The sequence below is a fragment of the Mastigoproctus giganteus genome, chromosome 7 (genome assembly GCF_048544385.1).
Source record: "Mastigoproctus giganteus isolate SK-2022 chromosome 7, ASM4854438v1, whole genome shotgun sequence".
Taxonomy (NCBI): domain Eukaryota; kingdom Metazoa; phylum Arthropoda; class Arachnida; order Uropygi; family Thelyphonidae; genus Mastigoproctus; species Mastigoproctus giganteus.
Genome location: NC_143581.1, coordinates 199,210,580 through 199,231,020, shown reverse-complemented (window position 1 = coordinate 199,231,020; position 20,441 = coordinate 199,210,580). Strand labels below are relative to the sequence as shown.

General features: G+C 33.6%; 1 protein-coding gene across 2 annotated transcripts in view; it reads left to right on the top strand.

The window, feature by feature from the left end:
- Positions 1-20,441, top strand: part of Sap-r (prosaposin) — a 155,841-nt gene that overhangs the window by 70,208 nt on the left and 65,192 nt on the right. For both annotated transcript variants that reach the window (XM_090378066.1, XM_090378065.1), the window contains 5 exons: positions 718-925; positions 6,893-7,017; positions 8,228-8,408; positions 12,263-12,372; positions 17,187-17,349. In XM_090378066.1, the coding sequence (XP_090234192.1) occupies positions 718-925; positions 6,893-7,017; positions 8,228-8,408; positions 12,263-12,372; positions 17,187-17,349 (787 nt within the window). The remainder of the gene's footprint in view (positions 1-717; positions 926-6,892; positions 7,018-8,227; positions 8,409-12,262; positions 12,373-17,186; positions 17,350-20,441) is intronic.

Below are 20,441 nucleotides of genomic sequence, written 5' to 3'. Positions count from 1 at the left end.
TATCATGGTTGGGTTTATTGTTGGTCCCTCTACTATGTATACCATTACAGAGCAAAAAAAACAACAAAACTATTTATAGATAATTCTGGAACAATTAATAGTTTCTTTGTTGTTAATTTTGTCCCTTTACTTCATAGTTTTATTTATTTCATTTAATTATTTTATTACATAAAATTTAACAGCAATATAAAATTAAAAATAAATGGTGTACAGACATGTTCATAGACACCAAATATATTTTCAGACAAATTTCCACTTTGACTTTCTGATAGTATGGCACTGTTGCAGTTCTATGGGTGCCAGCTTATTGGACTTTTATGATACAGCTAATAAAATCAAAGATGAGCCAATAGCAAGTTGGTATTGACACCATCTGCAATTATCAGAAGAGGGAGTATAATAGTGTAAACTTTAAACAGCTAATCAATCTATGAAGTTGATTGGAGGTCTCATAATGCTTCAGTACTTAGGGTAGTAGTAAATGGACTGTGTGATTTGTTTGTGTGTTCACAGGCAGTTTGCACTTTGTGTAGGCAGAAAAACTGATAGATTCAAAATTTGTTCACCATTTATTTGTGAGGATACAGTGTGTAATTAAGACCAAAGCTGGGCCAGCACTTTATTAAATATTGTTTCAATAAGAGCACACTTGCATGTTTCTGTGAAATGTGCAGGTGGCAATATAGTATATATAATTTATAAATTGATTCCTTCCAGGATCCTAAAACAGTATGTTCAGCTATTGGATTATGTCAACAATTCATACATTCCATGATGAAGACAGTGCCAGCTATGCCTGTTGGAAATAAAGTGGTGCCTTTAGTAAAGATTCTACCATCAGATGATATTTTTAGAAAAAATAAATATGATTTGTACAAGAAGCACCAAACAGGACATGAAGATACTTCAGTAAATACTATTTCTGGTATGTTTTTAAGTAAATATTTATATTTACTGAGTATTTATTTTTCAGTAAATACTATTTCTGGTATTTAAATGTTAATTATTAAAATTGTAGACAAATTTTAAAAATGAAAAACAGATCATTATGTAGGCTTAACTAATGTTACAGGGCTTTATACCATATAGTGCAAGTAACTAAATATGCATGGACTCGCCTTTACAATGTTTTTTCCCCTCACCTGTTCAAAGATTCTCATTTGTAGGTCAGTGTTAATTTGAGATGGTACCAATTCGTTTCGAAGTAATTTAACTCATAACAAAAGGGATTCAATATTTTTAAAGAGAACAAACCAGTGTATTTAATAACATAAAAAAGAAGATACAATGCATGAAATGATTGGCAATATGATTTTTACAAACTATTCATCAGGGGCAGCACATTTCTCCAAGCTAAAAGCCAATGAGCATAACAGGTCAGTGTCATATTGTCATTATACCAGTTCTTAAACATATACAAGTAATTATTTTCACGAAGCCAAGAAAGATCTCTAAAAGTGTTAAAACTCTGCTGGTACTTTTTTTTTTTTTTTTTTTCATTTCTTCTTGTGCCATTCCTATCTTGGAGTTTGGATGCCATCAAACACCTGTAGTCTTTCTCTACTCCTGTGAATTATTTCTTCTGTGAAAAGTCCCATCCCATTTCTCTTTTCTTTCCTTTGGATATTTTGCTGAGAATTTTCCCTTCTGGGGTCAATTTAAGTACAGGTAGTTCTCGCTTTACGAGTTCCAGGGTTTAAGAGTCCCCCTCCCCCCCAAGTATCAACAAAATCGAAAATATTTATTATTATTATTTTTTTGGTAATTTGTTTCAAGATCTTGGAAGTTGAAATTTTCGCTGTATGACTAAGCTATTTATCCATCTAAAATGCCATTTTTAAGGTCATTAGCATGACCTTAAGGACATATAAAAGGTCGTGAGTGTGGTTTGTAAATTATATTAGTTACCAATTCAAATCATTAAAATGCACTACACTTTCATCATTATCATATGTTCCTGTTATAAGAATCAATTTTAAATGCCTTTGTGATATTTTTCTAAAGCACATTTCTGGAGGTCACGACCATAAAACAAAAACAATTTGCACTTTCCAGTTTATTGGGCTTTTCTGTTACTGCAAGCAATTATAAACGGGTAGTAAACTCTATCTCCTTGCATTTGCGAAAATACCGATAGCTGGAATTGTGTGGTTTTTTTATGTTATTATGGTGAAATGTGTTTTCCCCTTTACTGAAATTTTCAATCATATCAAAAACAAATTTTCAGAATCTTCTCTTCATTCCTTTTTTTTTTTTTAAGCTTCGTAAACTTGTTACTCCATGCAAATCGTGTTAGTTACAATTTGTGTTAAAAAATGCTTATGCATGCAATTGTGAAATTTATAATTAAAAGAGATTATCTTGGAAACAAACTCCCCTTGAAACATTTCTGAAGAAGACGACCCCTCGTGCAACAAACTGAGTGCCAAGCCAATAATGAGTGATCAACGAGTGTGTATTTAGTCTATGATGATGAAGAATAAACATTCTTTAACATTTTTGTAAGTCTTAAATAATTTCTTTATTATTATAATTTGCTTGATTTTACAGGCTGTTTTCATTTCTTTCAATAAGTCAATCATTGTTTAAACAAACTAATTAGCTAACTAATTTCATTGAGAACGTAATCCCTATTTTTAACCTTATATCTATGGTAAATAAAATTCCACTTTACAAGCATGTACTAGGAACGAATTAACTCGTAAAGCCAAGAACTACTTGTGTTTCATATTTTGAACGTCTTATGATGTGGCCACAGTAGCCTACTTTGCGTCTGTAGATTTAATAGTTGGATAGTTTTATTTTGGTGCTACTCATTTGAAGAACTGTTTTATTGAATATTTTGTGTCCATTGATTTTCATCATTCTTCTCAATGCCCACATTTCAAATGCTTCTGTTCTTTTTACTGCATCTTTTTTGAGGGTCCATCTTTCACATCCTCAGACGGCCTCAGTAGCCGAGCGGGCAGGAGCGGGAGTGCAGTAGCACACGCTCTTTGAGTAGACCGGGGTTCAAGCCCCTGACTGCTGAATACGGTCGATCTGCCAACCCGCACTGGACCAGCGTGGCAGATTATGGTCCATTTCCCTCAGCATGAATTGTTGAGGAGGCTTCCACCCTGCAGTGGGTTGATAATGGCTGCACTTTACTTTTTTTTTACTTTCACATCCTTATGTTATAATGGGCCATATGTGACACTTTAAACTTTATCTTGTTTTAAGACATGGGTTTAATTCTTGTTTTTCTTTGAGTTTCTTTTCTGATCAAATTATCCATTACTTATATAACAAGGTTTACGTTTTTTCTTTCTCTCATCCAAGCTCCAATATTTTTTTTTGTCATCCAAAAGTTTTCTTTTTCTCATTTTGCTTGGTTACAGTAATTATTTCAGCTTATTCTTTTATTGCATTTTCAGCTTTTCCTAATGTTCTTCATTGTTTATCTCCCCTTTTATTTATTATTATTTTTTTTATCTCAAAGACTTAAACAGCACTATAGTATTGTTGTTAAATCTTTGAGTGTTTAGTTTCATTGGACTCCTTTTTTTTGCTTTTTTCCCCCTCCATGTATAAGATTGTGGTCTGTTCCACAATCTGTATTGGGATAAGTTTTTGCATATCATGTTTCCTTTGGTTAATTAAAATATAGTCAATCTGATTTCTTATTATTTTGTTGTTTTTATCATCTGGGGTTTTCCAAATGTAGTCTTCTTGTCGGTTGATTTTGCCAGGTGTTAGCTACTATTGTTTTGTGTTTATTACAGAATTCTACTATTGTCTCCTCTTTCATTTCTGTTACCTATGACAAATGGCCCTATAATTTCCATTTCTTTTTCCTTGGCATTAAAGTATCCCATTACAATATTTATTTCATGTGTTTTGGTAGTGCATAGTGCTTCTACATCCTCATAAAATTCTGTTTCTCGGTCACTCGTATCACTTGTTGGTGCATACACTTATCTGATATTCATTTTAATAGGTTTTTTGTTCAGCTTCATGATTATGGTTCTATCTGATTGTGCTTTATAGCATTCTGCATATTTGGCTAATCTATTGTGTAGAATAATACAGACTCCTTTTTTATGTTTATTGCCTCCTGAACACCATAATGTATGGTCATCTATTGTTAATTTTCCATTTCCTGTCCACCTATCTTCACTGATGCCTAGTATATCTAGATTTGTTTCTTTCATTTCTTTGATTACATTTTGGAGTTTTCCAGCTTCATAGACTTCTTATATTCTACAAACCAATTTTGATCTTTCTGCAGATTCTTAGAGCCCCTTGACCATTTAAGGTTTTATGGACACTAGGAGCCATGTTTTTGTTTGCATTGCTCATGGTGTTTGTTGCTCTTGGGAATTAATGTAGTGGTTTCCTTTTGCATTGCAGTATTCTTAATGTTATATAGATTATCTCCATATCGCTTGGAAAATTTCAATATTAAGCCATGCTTATTTCATTAATAATATGTTCTCTAAAAATGTTAAAACTCTGCTATATTAAAAAAAAAAAAAAAAAAAAAATTAAATCTGTTTTTAGCCAAAGGCTTCAAAATTACTTTAACATATTCTTCCTCAAATATAGAATTAATTTGAGCTATTTTCCCCTCAATTTGAAAAAAAAATCTCTTTATTTAGCCTTCAACTATACTAATTTCATGCTTTATCTTGTGTTTATTATTTGCGTATTTTGTTCTTCGACATTCTTGAAACAGCTGTAAGAATACCATCTTGATTTCTTGTCCAGTCCAGAAGTTTTGTTTCAACTGTAAATAAACTACTACATTTACACAAATTAAAGTAAACTTTGTGCTACAGCCAAGGATCATGATTACTAAAAGCCATTAACATCCCCCCCCCCGTGTGTGTGTGTTTCCCCCTGTGTTCTAGGGTTCCTTTTATGCATTTGCCTGCAACTTTGTTACTTTCACAAAAAAAAACCAGATGATACTCAAAGGATTTTAAACTCAATTTACCAGAAATTTTGCGAGATCATCACTGTTCGTTATATTTATCACTTACTGATGGTTTCTGTTTGCATACACGTAATGTCGAGTTAGATTTGACCCTTTATAAATGAAATATTGTTAAAGTATAAAATTAAATATATATTTAGGATATTATCCAGTAATCTAATAACTTAACATAGTACGGTCATAAAGTGCTGTGATAGTGCTCTTGTGAATAAAGATGCCTTATTCACAGAAATGGATCAAATAGTCAATGAATTTGTGAAGGCTTTAAACATTTCATGCAAAGGCTGTCATGCCACCTTACATGATAATCTGTCAATGCTGAGATTCTTCAAGTTATTCCTTCATGTAATTATTTAGATCCTATTAATATCCTTTCTTAACCTACTGTTGATCATGTAGAGGTAATTTGACATCCCCACCTTTTATTCTATTATTTTTGCTCTGAATTCATTCAAAACCATTTCCTTCCTGCTGGAGTAACTCTCAGCTCCTTTTAAATTGAGTTCTGTATTTTGTTTCTTTTTTAAAAATTCAGGAATTTTCTGTTAAATAGGATAAAGATGTGTGCCACAGTTGCCAGTATTTTGATGATGATTTCTTGCCACTATGAACAAGTTTCTGAAATTTTATTTTAGTTTAAAGTATGAAATATTAAATGAAAAGATAATCAGGGAAAAAAGAATCTTTAATACACTGAGGAGGACCATTTTATAGGTATATTGCCAACCTCCAAGGAATAGACTGCTCCACCTTAGTGAAAGTGTAGTACAATGGTGGGGGTGCATCAATGTACGGACCCTCCCATGGATGGGGATATAGCAGCAGACAGCTCATCAGATTCTGTCCTTGTCGCTTAAAATCGAACAGCTACGAGTATATGGACACAGGAACACTGACACAAGACATTTGAAGAGTGGTTAAAAGGACAAAATTTGTTCACTGGTGAAGAAAGCTTAGAATTTGAAAAGTTACAGTATTAATAATTTTCTTTTTTTTGCTTTTATGTAGTTTTATAGCTTTTAAGTTATACAGTTAAATTACCATTTGAATTTTGTACTTTTTAGGCTTTTTTAATTATCTACTTAGTCACATTGAAGTATGCAAGAAAATGATATGTTAGTTAATTCCTGATTTAAAAGACATTTTTGGTAATATGTGGTTCAACAAATTCTATCTCTTGTTGGTTGTTACCTGCTGATGGCAGGACCAGGGTATAGTAACATCAGTGTGAATTGTTAGATGCATCATGCGAAGTGTCATTCCTACAGGCTGGTTGGTGGTAGAGTGGTGTGGGTAGTATTGCCAACCAGGTACATTCCACCATGCTCACATTTTGTCCATTTGATAAGTTACTTACAGCAAGTTAAGATACTGCACCATGTCATAAGACACAGATCATTTGGGAATGGATCCAGTAGCACAGTTTTACTATACTTCGTTGGATCTCAAACTGATTATGTATCTGTGGGATGGGTTGGAACAAGCTGTTCAGGGATCTGTAACTGTCCACAGACAACAGTGGGATGTGAGAATCTGCATGGGGTGGCATTCGTCTAGAGTACTTTGGACATAATGTGGAGCCCAAACCCGATGACTACAGGCTGTTGAGATGCCACTATCTGTCAAATCTGTGTACCTAATAAACAGCCATTTAGTGTTTATCTTTGTTGTGCATAAGGTTTGTAATTGTTTTTTTCACTAATTGCAGCAGTAGAAAAAGTTTATCTAGTAAATACTACCACCAGCAATCTTTTTGCCTTTGATTAGTACTGAAAATAGCTTCAGGCTTTAAATAACAGCAACAATATCAGGTAGTACAGTTCATATTTATGGCTGTCCAGTTTAAATATTTAAAAAAGATATTTTGTCAGATAAAATTCAGTTTCGAGAAAATTGATTGGCTTTTCTTTACAGGTTCAGTTTTGCCATTTGAACGATATGCTCTTCCTAGTTTTGTAGCTGAACGAGATACTGAATGTGCCTTCTGTAAAGCACTAACGTATTATTTGAAGATGGATCTGAAAAAAGACAGGAGTGAGGTTGGTGGGTTTTTTTTTTTTTTCTTTATATTAGTTTTGTGTATCTGAACAGTATTTATAATAATAATCTGTAAAAAAAAAAAAAAAAAAAAAAAAAACCCTGCAATTCTAATTCAGTCAACGTACCAGATGAAATGAATCTTATAATGAGTCTATCTATAATTACTTGTTTTTCTTGCTCTGCATCAATTTTCTAAAAATTAGTCTTAGATTAACTTTTTTTTTATTTTCTTTTTTTTATTTAAAAACCTTGTTAAAATCTTTATTTAGCCAGAACAACAAGCCATATTCAAATAATATATCCTCATCCTGTATCTGGTGTCCAGTGATTGTAACACTGGACACCAGAGCAGAACCACCCAACCCTTCTATATCATACTCTAATATTTTCAATTCATTTAAATTTAATTTTTTGGCTGCAAGTCAGCCAGAATTGCAGCCTGCAAAGAGAAAAATGGCATCTTTCCCACAGGACACAATCCATGTGACACTGCTCAATCTAAGTAACTACCAATTTCAGTCTTTATACCAGTATGCATTAAATAATATATTAAAATAATCATTCAAACAATTAATAATTGTTAAAAATATATTTAGTAATTAATTTTCTAGTCTTATGCCATTTACAGTTCATTTTGACTGAGGAATCCTGGTGTTATCAAAAGAGAAATGTTGGCAGCTCTTTGAAACTGTATATTAAACTATCCATTAACTGTATGATTTAAGTGTGATAAAATTTTTAGGTAGAATGTTTTTTTTCCCCTATAGTTTTTTCCAGCTTTCATTCTCTTGATATCAAGTTAAGTAGCTGCACGGTCTGAGAGTTTCAGCTTACATATTGTAAACTATAACCCTTTTTCCTGTTTGTTGGCATTATTGCAGCCAGTTGACACATTTATTTGATTACAACAGTGATATCACTGGCTTGTTTAATATCATAAAATTAAAAAAAACATTTGGAAGCCTTAGCTGGTGGTTTTGCTCCATATTGTATTGTATACTTAGAAATTTGCACTGTTTTAATAAACATCACCATCTTTAATTTTAAGTTTTGCTAACTTCTGAAATCTTGCTTTTAGTACATAGATTAAATTATGATAAATAGCCAAATTTTTATTATAACAAATTTATCAAAGTAAGTGTATAATTTTTTTAAAATTTTTTATTTTAAATTATTTTCCAGTATAAACTTTGAAAATATATTTTCCAGGCTGGAGTGAAAAAAGCTCTAAACAAAATATGTATTAAGTGGTTGAAAGGGTATCCTGATTACTGTCAATCATTCCTCAAAAAGCATTATGTTCATTTAGAAGAACTACTTATCAGAGGAGAAGATATTAGTACAGTCTGTGTTCAGATGAAGGCATGCTTCAAAGAAGATAATAATAAAGGTAAGTTAACAAAACATTTAACTATTTTATTAAAAAATAGCTTGGGAAGGAGGAGGAAATGAGCAATGTTGAAAGTCCTGTGATGATTACTGATCTGTAATACATGAAATGAACAAAAGTTAATGTTTGAACTGACTGATTGCATAATGCCATCAGAAAGGTGGCAGTCAAACCTTGAGGCTATTTCCTAACATACCTTATGCTTCAAAAAGTGAGTGACTTGCTTTTAGTTAAATTTTATATTTGGTATTATACCACTTCATAGAATTATTAGTTCAAGGGGAGTGTAATATGCCATCATGGCAGAAATCAACAGTTGATGGCGGTAAGCAGGAATGATGAGGCTTGTAAGAGGAGCCCCTTGGTAAAAAAAAAAAATAAATAAATAAAATAAAATTTAACAGTCTGAACTGGGAATGACCCATAGTTGAAATTCTTCTCAAGCAAGTTCCTTGTTGATGAATTTGCAGCACACTCCTGGCATTGTCCATTTTGGATTTAAAATTCTTTGTGGACAAGTTTCCAGCACTTCTCAGTATCATTGAAAATGAAGAATAGATTAGGTAATAGATATTTTCAGCATCCTTTATGTCAATTTCAGTGTGAGAACCTAGCAGAAGCTATTTTTAAAGAATTTGTGTAGTGGGCCCTTGTTTGGGGAGCTAACAAGTGCAGGACTCTAGAAAAATAACAGATTATCTCAATTGATGCCTAGCATTTTAACAATTCCACATAACAGTGCTGAATGTGAGAGGATATTCAGGCAGGTGTAAAACTCAGTTTAGATCTTCCCTTTCTGATGAAACTTTGGAAATGGTCTTGACAGTCAAAGATTAGACAGCAGGGCTATTATTATAAAAAAACAAAAAACCTTCAAATTAGTGTTTCTGAAGAGAGCAAAGTCTGCAATTTGGTATCTTGGTTGAGGAGTCATAATCACATAGTGGCATTCAATAGACAATCCAAAAATATACAGGTACAATTATCGTAGTGTGCTAATCTTTGAAAGCATACTGTACTAATAAAAAAAAAAAAATAATAAAAAAAAATCCTATGATTGTATCATCATACAAAATACATATGTTATCATTTGGGAAGCAGATTTTTTTTTTAAAATCTGCTTCACTTAAGCATTCATAAATAGAACAATCATCATCAATATGGATCCAGTCATAAATGTCATGACTGCCAGACCACGTAATCAGATTTCTTATAAATTTCATTTACCTTGTCGATCTCCTCTTGAGTAACCCCCCCCATCCCAAACTCTTCCTCTGAGTCACTCCTTTTTCCTCATCTTTTTCTTGTTCCTCTGAGTCAGGTGCAGTTGCAAATGCTTCGCAAAAATTGTAGACGGTGATATGGTTCCTCATGCCTTCTCTGCCAAGTCAAAAACACTAGCCAATGTGAGCTTCTACAGGTTCTCTGTTATGGATACTTCCTCATCAATTATTCATTTCATTAAATTTTTCCTGTAGTGCACTTTAAAGGTCACTATTAATGCCTTGATCCAAAGATTGTATCTTTGAGGTCGTATCCTCTGGCAAATAGCTCACCTTTATTTTACCATCATAGCTTGTGAGGTTTTCTGCATGAGGATGGGCAAGACTGTGTTATCCAGCAGCAAAAGTGCTTTAGATTCCATATTTTTCTTTCTTAAATGAGCATGTACAGATGGCATCAAAAGCTTAGGAAACCATTCCTTGAAAATCTCTGCTGTCATCCAACCAGTCTTACTATGGCAATACAAAAACTCTAACACCTGCATGTTTTGACTTTGTGTATACTTATTTTATTGACACAAAACAGCAATGTCACCATGTTCTTCATCACTTTAAAGCACTGCCATTTGTTCATTGGATTTACAAGCTAGTGCCTTGTAAATCCAATTGTGAGAAGCATGTGATAACAGAGTCCTGTTTTGTCGCCATTGTAAATTGTTCTGGAATATAGCTTCCTTCTTGTATGATAACTTTTAATTGTGATGGATAGTCATCAGCAGCCTTGTTATTTGCTGATCGAATTAAACAAACAATCTCCGCACTAGTTGTCTAAGTCTTTTTTTTCAGTTTTTCAGCTTGATTCCTGATAATATCACCAAATGTAGGCATTCCTTCTGCATGTTCTTATGTGAACATGGCCTTATCTGGTGGACCATTGCTTGCTATCTTAAGCCACTCTCCCTGAAGACCTTCACTAGCATCAGTCACTTGTTGCTTGCTATAGGTTAGATTATCTTTTACCTATCCCCCCTGAGAGTGGATTCCCTCACACCTGTGTGTCAAGACACCTCCACTTGCATCTTTTTCCATTTTAGTAAGTCCAGTGCAACTAGTTTTTATTGAACTGACCATGCTTTTCTTTTTTTCTTTTGAGAACTTGCCACAGACATTTCCTTTTTTTTTTTTTATTAAAAAGGAAAGAAAACAAATTTGAAAACACTCACACTAATGTTATAAAGAGTAAGCTTATGTCCAATTTCCAAACACATGTAAACTTTACCACTGTTGCATCTTTCTAGGACAGCTTTGAGTTTATTTGCATCAATGAACTTGGCTTATAAAGCTATAGTTCAATCAATGAAGTAAAATAAAATAGACAAAAAAAGCAAATTATTATTTGACTGTCTTTGTAAATTAGTCATGGGTGCTTCCAACCTGAGCTGTATTTACCTAATACATAGGCAAATGAAGCATTAAGATGACTGAAACAACAAAAGAAATTAAAAGTGGTATTATAAAGTTTATTTGTTGGACATCCTGTTACAGATAATAGTTGTGCTAATCATTCCATGAAGCCTGTAAAAAATCAACAACTATAAATGTTCACTGAATTGGTAAATGGAACAAATCATGAATTGATCAAATTTGAAGCACATGAAAATAAAGGGGGGGAGGGTGGAATTTGGGTCCAACTTTTGACTATATTATAAGCAATTCTGCATTATATTGGGTCTACAGTGTATTGGAATAGTACATAATTGAACTTGAAAGTGTCATTGCCTGTTCTTGGTGCTATATACAGTAGCATCAAGAACATATGATGGCTTATAAAAGTAGTTGATAAAATGCCAAAATTTGAAATTGCTGATTTGAAGTGCAGAATTTTGAAAGTCTACATTTATTTCAAAAAGTGTTGACTAGCTTTCGTAATTAAAAATACATTTGTGAACTTGTTTGCCTGCCTGTGTACCCCAGTTTGGCCATAGAATAAGTCAGTGATTAAAAAAAAAAAAAAAAAAAAACAATTAATATTCATATGAATTCAACACAAGCAAGCAAAAAATAAGTGGAAAGAAGTGAGCAGCTACTACATCTCTTTTGAATATCCTGGTCTAAATACTTAAATTTGCTTAAAATTTCTAGTTGGTGTTAAACTGAAAACTGTATATAATCACTTGCTATTATGAATGACACCATGTAGTGATTTATTTAAAAACCAGTCTGTTATTCTTCTAGCCTTGGTAAATTTTCAATTTCCAAGTGATCACACTGCTCTCATGTCCCTTGTTCGTGTAATGTAGGCCTCTGATATAACACGGCTACTTTTGCCACTTGCAGTCATGTAATTCTACTGAATTTCGGTATAATCAAGAATTTTTGTTTTAGTCTGGAAAAAGGTTTTCTCAAGTCTACTAAATTTTGAATACTTTGAGAGGAATTTTTAGTATGATGCCTGTATTTAATGCTGAGCCTTGCTTGAAACAAGAAAGGAAAAGTTAAGAAATTCCAATCCTATTAAATACATAGGAATAGCTACAGTTAAAATATATTTATAATACTATTTTGTTCTGTAATTGTATAGGGAAAAAATGGTAATATTTTGTATTAAACCTTTTCCCTATTTCTTTAAAGAACTCCATGTTAAAGTGATCAGGCCTCCAGTCCGAAGTGAGATTGGATGTGATGTGTGTAAAGAAACTGTACAAATGCTGCAAAGTAAATTAGAAGATAAAACTACTCAGGTAACTTTTTTTTTTTCTTCTTGTATTTTTAGAAATGTATAGTTGTAAGCCTGTTTTGGCAGACTAGAAATGTATGGTTAATTAAAGTTCTCTTTATAAGGGAATGAATTTTTTTTACCAAAGTAGAAAATAGAATTAAACAGAAGGAGGGAAAAATGTGTATGTGGAGTTTATATTTAGCATAATTAAAAATACAAAGTATTTATAAGGTACTCGCAATAGTCATTGCTATCAAGGCTGAATGTGAGATAAATGGATACAAAGGAAAAAATTTTAATTGTGTTTTTTTTTTTTTTTTTTTTCTCAACGGACAGATAATTGGATAAAATCCCATACATCTAAGACTTCAGCAAATTTCCAGCCAGGCATAAGAGTTTTAAGTTACAGTCCAGACACATGTTATATGTATGTTTGAATTCATTTATGCAGATTGCAAATGGTTAAATGCAATCTGTATATGGCAGGACTTCTAAAACTTTGCGCTTTAATGCTCAGAAAAATAAACAGATAACTGATTGTTAGCAAGTAATGCATTGAGTTGATAACTGTTAAATTCTTTTTAGCCGGAGTATAAAAACTGCTTAATGTAAATAATTTGTCCATGTTAGATCTTCTTGTTAAATTTGTGTGGAATTTTATACTTCTATGTATATAAAATGGATTTATTGCCAAAATATACATTTCAAAATATACATTTTAACCCCATAACTACAATGCACTTTGGGGGGGGGGAGACTTGCCATATGGAGCATTGGTAAATATTAATCTTTATACATAATAAAATTGTTTAAATAAATAGTAGTTAAGTACAGTTGCAGAATGGATGGCCAGTACACAGCAATAATTGATTTGTTCTTGCTGTAAGTAATAAAACGAGCTGTTCCTGGGGGGGGGGGGAAGATTTACACTGCTTAATGCTTTTGCTGCCAGCTTGACCTTTATGAACTGAATTCAGAATTACAGGATTGAGTTAATCTGGATTGAAGAGGGCAGCGACATTTTGGTCTTCTTTCTCGCTATGAGTGAATTAGTCAGCCACTGACGAGGGCTGCTTGACAAAAATATCCAGTTTTTCTTCTAGCAAATAAGATAAATGGTTCTTAAAGTCATGGGGTTTTTAATTAGTCCGATTATTAACACATTAACTGTGTCATGGTGCAGTTAATGTGTTGATAATATGGACTAATTTTGGCACTCTTCTGTTTGAATAAGGTGCCCTTAAACCACATGTTATCATTGAGCAAATAAAGGCTGTTGAAATAGACAGCATTATTAGTAAAGGAATGGTCCAGTTTTATTATGCAGGAGAGGTTTAGATATAAGTTTAGAAAGTATCTCATAACACATCTGCATGGCCTCCACAGAATAATTTGCCAGATTTCCCAGTTATCTTCTCACCCTGATGGAAGTTTTGGGAACCAGATAATTACTTTTAGTTGCCATATAATCATAATTAGTGTTATAAGTAAATAAATGATCTTTATTTAATGTGCCATAAGAGTTCAGAGTTAAAGATAACAGGTACATGGTACCATCATAGCAGGAAGCCAGGGACTTCTCTTAACTTGCTGGTATATTTGATGTCTAGAGCAAGCTTATGGTAAATTCAGTTTTTGCATTGAAAACAAAATACTTTTGAGAAGCAGTAAATAAAGGCTACAGGTTGTAAAGTACTTTAGTATGGTATGGGTATTGAAAATTAAGCCAATATCGCATTAATTGCTTAGAGTGGATGGTAGACTATCTTTGTATCTAAATAAACTAAGGAATTTAACCCTCTAATAGCTGCATCTCTAAAATTGATATTGTTCAAAGTTTAGATCAAAATGTAAAACTATGTATTTAACATTACCACACTTAGGTGCATTATGGCTTTGCTGCCTTTGTGCTGTAAAGTCTATAAACAAACAAACAATAGATCAAAATGGATGTCACATGAAAATCAGCTTAGTGGCAGAGAAGAAAAATGAATGGTATGGTTTTATTTATTAAGGTAGGGGTTCTTAAATTTGAAGTATAGCTACCTGCTAAAATGATAAATGAATTTATGCACTCACCCCATGAACAAAACCAATAATTTCATTTGGGTTAGGTTGGGGAGAATTATACCACTTACTTTTAACAATTGAATTTTAACTTGTATATTAAATTAAACAGTGGTTAGAACTTTACAACTTTATAAAATAAAACATGTGAAATTTGAAAGAAAAGGGGAAAAAAAAGCAGATTTAAAACCTGAGGTAGAATCTTAAAAAAAGCCTCTTTCTGTGTTGCATGTGATCCCTGGAGATTCCACAGTTTGAAAACCCTATGTTAAGGGGACATCATGCCTGACCAAGCTGATTAGCTACTATTAAGTTGTAAATCAATAGATACCTGTTCCACACAAATGGTTTGTTATATAAATTTGAGCAGTGTGGCATTAGGAGTGCATTACTGTTAAAGATGAAGGGGTGGTTGGAGTGGTTATAAATGGTAATGGCTCTACTGGATTTGGTATTAGACCCCCTGCAGTTTTTAGTATTTATTAATGATATTGATACAGGTATTTCAAGTTTAAGTTTGCTGGTGGTACAAAGCTAAGCAGTGTGGTTAACAAAATTAATTGGGGTATGGTACTTCAAAATCTATATAAACTAAACAGATGAACTGAAAAATGGCAATGTTTAACATTGATAAATGTAAGGGTACTTCATTTAGAAAGTAGTAATCCCGGAATAACATAGCATGTAGGTGGCACCAAACTCAAGCTAGTTGGTAATGAAAAAGGGTAAATTTACATGTTCCCTGAGCAGTGCAGGCAGGTAGCTAAATAGCTCTGGGTTTTATCAGTGATATATACAGGAACTTGTCCAGCAGGGACAAAGGGGTGATTATTCCACTTCATAAACCAATCCACATCTTGAATACTGCAATGGGTTTGAAACCTTACTTTAGGAGGTTTCCAAACCTATGAATCTGTTGGAAAGGCATTAGAATGTTAGTTAAGAGCACAGAAGGGGTAATCTTAATGTAAATTGTGTCATCTGTAAATAAGGAATCTGCATGGAGACTTGACTGAAGTGGTTAAGGCTTTAAAATTGTTGAGTAATTAAATTGACATTTACTCTTTCTTGTGATGACACATACAAGCAATCTCTCTCTTCCACACACAGTCTAGGTAATATAAATTTTTATTTAAAATGGATGGATGGTTGCAGAAATTTACTTTCAGCAGATTGTTGAAATAAACTTAAACTCCTTCCTAGTGTCATGGAATTGGATTGTTTGAATAAATTTCAAAAATGATTGGATAAATTATTACAAGGGGTGAACAGATTGAAGTGGGCAAAGTGCACCTCATTTTTGCAATCATGCTGTACATCATTTTGCTACTTCTACGTTAGTCCAGATCAGTCTGTTTTCTCATCTGTGATTGAGAAAACCTGTCTGTTATCTTATGCCACAAAGCAGCATAAGATTACAGGCTACTCCATTTTCCAAGAACCATGAATACCGATCTAAATTTCACAGCAGCTTAGTTATTTTGGGAAGGATAGTGTAAGCTTAAGCTTAATTAAAAAAAAAATAAATAAATAAAGATAATAATAAACTATATGAGCGAAATTAACATGGGAATATTCTGTATAATTATAAAATTTCAATGAACAACAATTATGCACACAACGAACAGTTGTAATGGGATAAGGAATAGTCATTAGGAAAATATCTAAGGGCGAGACCATATTTCTCAGAAGTACGGTGAACATTTGACTTACTGAGGGGAGGTTAGGTTGAAATTCAGGGGAAATTTAGGTAAAGTTCGGATATATAAGGCTGGTTCAGTGGCAAGTAAGCAGAGTTTTTTGGAGTTAGCAAGTTGGGAAGCAGCGAGTAAGTTAGTAGTCGAGCGAAGTTGTGGTTGGGAGTTGTAGTTAGTTGCAGATATGTAACTAGTAGTTCAAAGAGTAGATAAATTTAAAGTAAGTGGGCAGTTTAGTATGAATAGGCCACATTAAAGTGAGTTTGGTCGAGGAGAATCTTGGATAATAACAAGAAATCAGATGTGGAAGCTAATAAAGAAAGTGCCGGAAGATCAAGGAGCTGGTCCAAAAAAAACTCTGAGAAATGAAAGTTATTGTAAGTACTGTTTCGTATTATTATTCCTAGTCAAGGAAATAATCAAAAAAAAGGGAGAAAGGCATTCTGAAATCCTAACTGTGATAAATTTGACTAGCCTAGGAGGTAGCTGGATAATCAAATTGGATGTCGTAAAGAACTATATATATATATATATAATTCAATTTAGAATGAGATATAGAACAGACTTGTTGAAATTGTCTATCCCAGTGGTGGGGGGGGGGCATCTGTAATATGGAAAAGTTCTTGTGATAAATCTTGTAAATATTTAAGTCAGTTTCTATAATTAAACATGCTAAATTTTTCGTGTGTATTGTCAATTCTCACTAAATTTTCTAGCTAAATAAATAAATTGCCTGGAATTTTGTTAATGCAGTCAGAGGCGCCAGGATAACTTGTAGTTACCACATAAAATTGACATGCCTATTAAGAAAGGAGTCATACAATAGCTTTATGATTTCTAAATGATAATGGTTAAAACTCTCACATCCTTCATGATAGTTCTGTAATGGCTGCCACAAAGCAGCATAAGATAACTTGTTCCAATGTGCTTGGCTGGGCTATGTTCTGTTATGCTTTTTCATGTAGCACTTCTGAAACAAAAATAGATTTTAGGAAAGTTTTTTTATGCTCTTAATAAATATCAGCTGACTTTTGTGTTATTATTTCAATTAATTTCATTCTAATTTCTGCAGGATGAAATTGAGGCTGCTCTCAATCGTACATGTTTAATGCTTCCCAAAGCTTTTCAAGATGATTGCTTAAATTTCATTGATGACAATATTCAGCAAGTTATTGATTTAATTGCTCATGCAATTGATCCAACTGAAGTATGCACACTGATAAAAATGTGTAGTGGTATGTATATTTGATATAATATAATTTTGAAATGAATTCTTAGGTTTGTTATGCTGTAATATCAGACACTACATATGCATGTGCTGATGTATTCAAACATCAATACTTGTCAAAGAATTGATGTTATTTGGGAAATTAATAAAATGACTTACCTATAGAACTAAGACACAAAGAATTTTTAACATTTTTGAATTTTGACAAGAAATGTTTTCTTCAAATAGATATCTATGTTGCTGTGAAGGCCTGCAAGTTTTTTTTTTTTTTTATTAAGTCTGGCTTCCTTGCGCCAATCTGCACTTTATTAATAAAGTGCAACACGTGATGTGTGCTCATAGGGAAGTGATATTACTATCTGCATTTTGTAAACTAATACAAAAATGTAATTTTTATATATTATATACTTTTAATTACATATATGCTTACAAATCTCTCCCACATATTCTCAATACTTTGATATCTTGATGAAGAAAGGCGCAACACAATAAAGCAAACAAAGTCTAGAAGAATATTAAATATTTTTCTAAAGCACTACTTATCCTGAAAAAGGCCTCTGAGGTTGGGTAAATTCATGTCTTGACAATAAATAAGCTCATACACCAACCATTAATTGAAATAGCTCTTTACTGTGATTAGAATTTACATATTAAAATAACATATTTACAATAAAATTTTAATATATAAAATAAAACTGCTATGATATAAGAATTAAAACCTGTAGCTTCCGGAAGCATCAGCTTCCTTCCTCAACAGTAATAACTTCTGCAACACTTCCTTATATATAACAGGCTCATGGTATTTCACCACGTGGTTCCATCGCCGCATGATCAGAACTGGAAGTGGAAATAGCTCGGGAGCGCAAAAAGCAAAACCATTCATCCGTACTTAGGACAATTGTTTCAAATAGGGGATGCAAACGCCATACCCCTGTCCCTATTCATGGTATTGTTGTCTGGTGAACAGATTCGCAGGCTCTTGAGCCATTTATGGTCCCAGAATCGGTGTGCTTGATCTACAATAACCGCATCCCCTGCTCATCTGGGGAGATTTGATGCTGCCTCTCCCAATAATGCTTGGCCATAGCAGACTTATTGTAATCAGCGGTTTTTATAGCATTTAAATGCTCCCCCAGACGATCCTTTAACCGCCGTTTTGTTTCGCCCACATAGCATTCCCCACAATCCGGGCATTTCACGGTGAAATACCGTGAGCCTATTATATAAAAGGAAGTGTTGCCAGAAGATTTATTGCTGTTGAGGAAGGAAGCTGATGCTTCCAAAAGCTACAGTTTTAATTCTTATATCATAGAAGTTTTATTTTATACATTAAAATTTTATTGTAAATAATTTGTAAAGAGCTATTTCAATTAATGGTTGATGTACGAGCTTATTTATCGTCAAGACATAAAGCACCACTAATGATGCACGTGCCGATATCAAATTTTACAATTTATAGTTTGCTTCACTGGAAAATCTCAAAAATAAAATGTGTCACTTTCCTATTCAAGTTCACTCTCTCTTTATTCTTAATTTTTTTTTTTTTTTTTTTTTTTCCCTTTCAGCAGTAATTCTTCCTTAACTATTTAAAATTTTTTCCCTAAACACACTGTCACAAGGTTTATTACTGAGAATAACCAAGAGAAAGATTGCACTGTCTTGTAAATTTAAACTTAATTAGAAATTGTTTCACCTTCCCTGATACCTTCTCTCTATTTGCTTGATATTTTGATAATTGATAAAAGTTCTCCTGCTCATCACTAACATCTAAGGAATTTTTTGGGAAATAGTTCAGATATGAAGAAGTTCTTCTTTCATGGAAGAAATGAAGTTAGGCTCAACCAAATTATTGTTTTTAGAACTGACATCAGCCTGCCTCTGCATGGCTCTTGTTTCCATGTTAAATGTTCACTTCATAGAATGTGAACATTAGGTATGGAAGGAAGTGGATACAGAAGAAATAGCCATGCAGAAGCAGCCAGCAATGTACCAAGGACATTTAAGCCCCAACAACGTAGCCAACAGTGTTATTCTTATTTGGCCTTTTATTCTTTTTTTATTATTGTTATTGCTCTTATATTATTTCTCCCTGATTGGGAATTTCACTCTGTGATGGGTAGTGCTACCAAGTACACAGGGTGGTTATTATGTCTGAAGTTACTGTTGGGTGAGGAACTGACTATCCTACAGTTGTTCAGGATTGTGGCTTTCTGAGGTTCCTTAGGTGTTCTCTGGGCAACCTATTGCTGCTAGGCTGTTATGAAGGGTCTTTGGCACTATATTGGTGGTTGACATGGTGATTGGAATGGTCATTACTTGTTGCATATACTACATCTCTTTGATTTCCTGTCTTAGGTTTGTGTACCTCCCGATTTTTCCCCATGGGTTTTCTGCAGGTTGCCAGTGTTGGGTACCACAATGTCAATAAAATAGTTAGCCTTTTCTTTCTTGTCTACAAGGGTTATGTCTAGTCTGTTGTGTGAGATTCTTATCCTTTATTATGGCACAGTCCCAGTACAGCTTGTGGGTTGGGGTCTCTAGTACTGCCTGTGATTCATACTTGTAGTATAGTACACTTTCTCTCTGATCAACTGGTATTTCCTTGCTAGCCTCTGATATGGTCGGATCTATGAGTGTACCCAGTCTGGGTGATCACCTTGCATTCCATGGTGACGTTGGATCATTTCTGAGGCCAGGTGGCATTGTTGACATGTGTCATCGTTCACTCCGGGCTCCCTAGCAATGTATTTTCTATAGTTTTTGGTGTTGATTACCTCTTGGATGGAGAGCATGAATCTTTCAGTCTCAGGAAGAGCATCCCACTCGTGAGCCATGCATTGGAAGCAGTTTTATCTATGTGTTGTTGTTATTAGGAGCATTAGCAACTAAGGCCATATTGCTCCAGGGATATGCATGCGGTGGTCATTCCCTGACCTTTCCGCATCCTCCGTATTTGGTGGTCACGGGCTCGAACCCTGGTCTAATCAAGAAGTGTGTGCTACGCACTGCTGCACCTGACTATGGAGGTGCCCTTATCTATGTGATCTTGATGGAGATCATTGTAGTGTCTGCCATGGAGTGTCTTCTTTGCCCATCTTT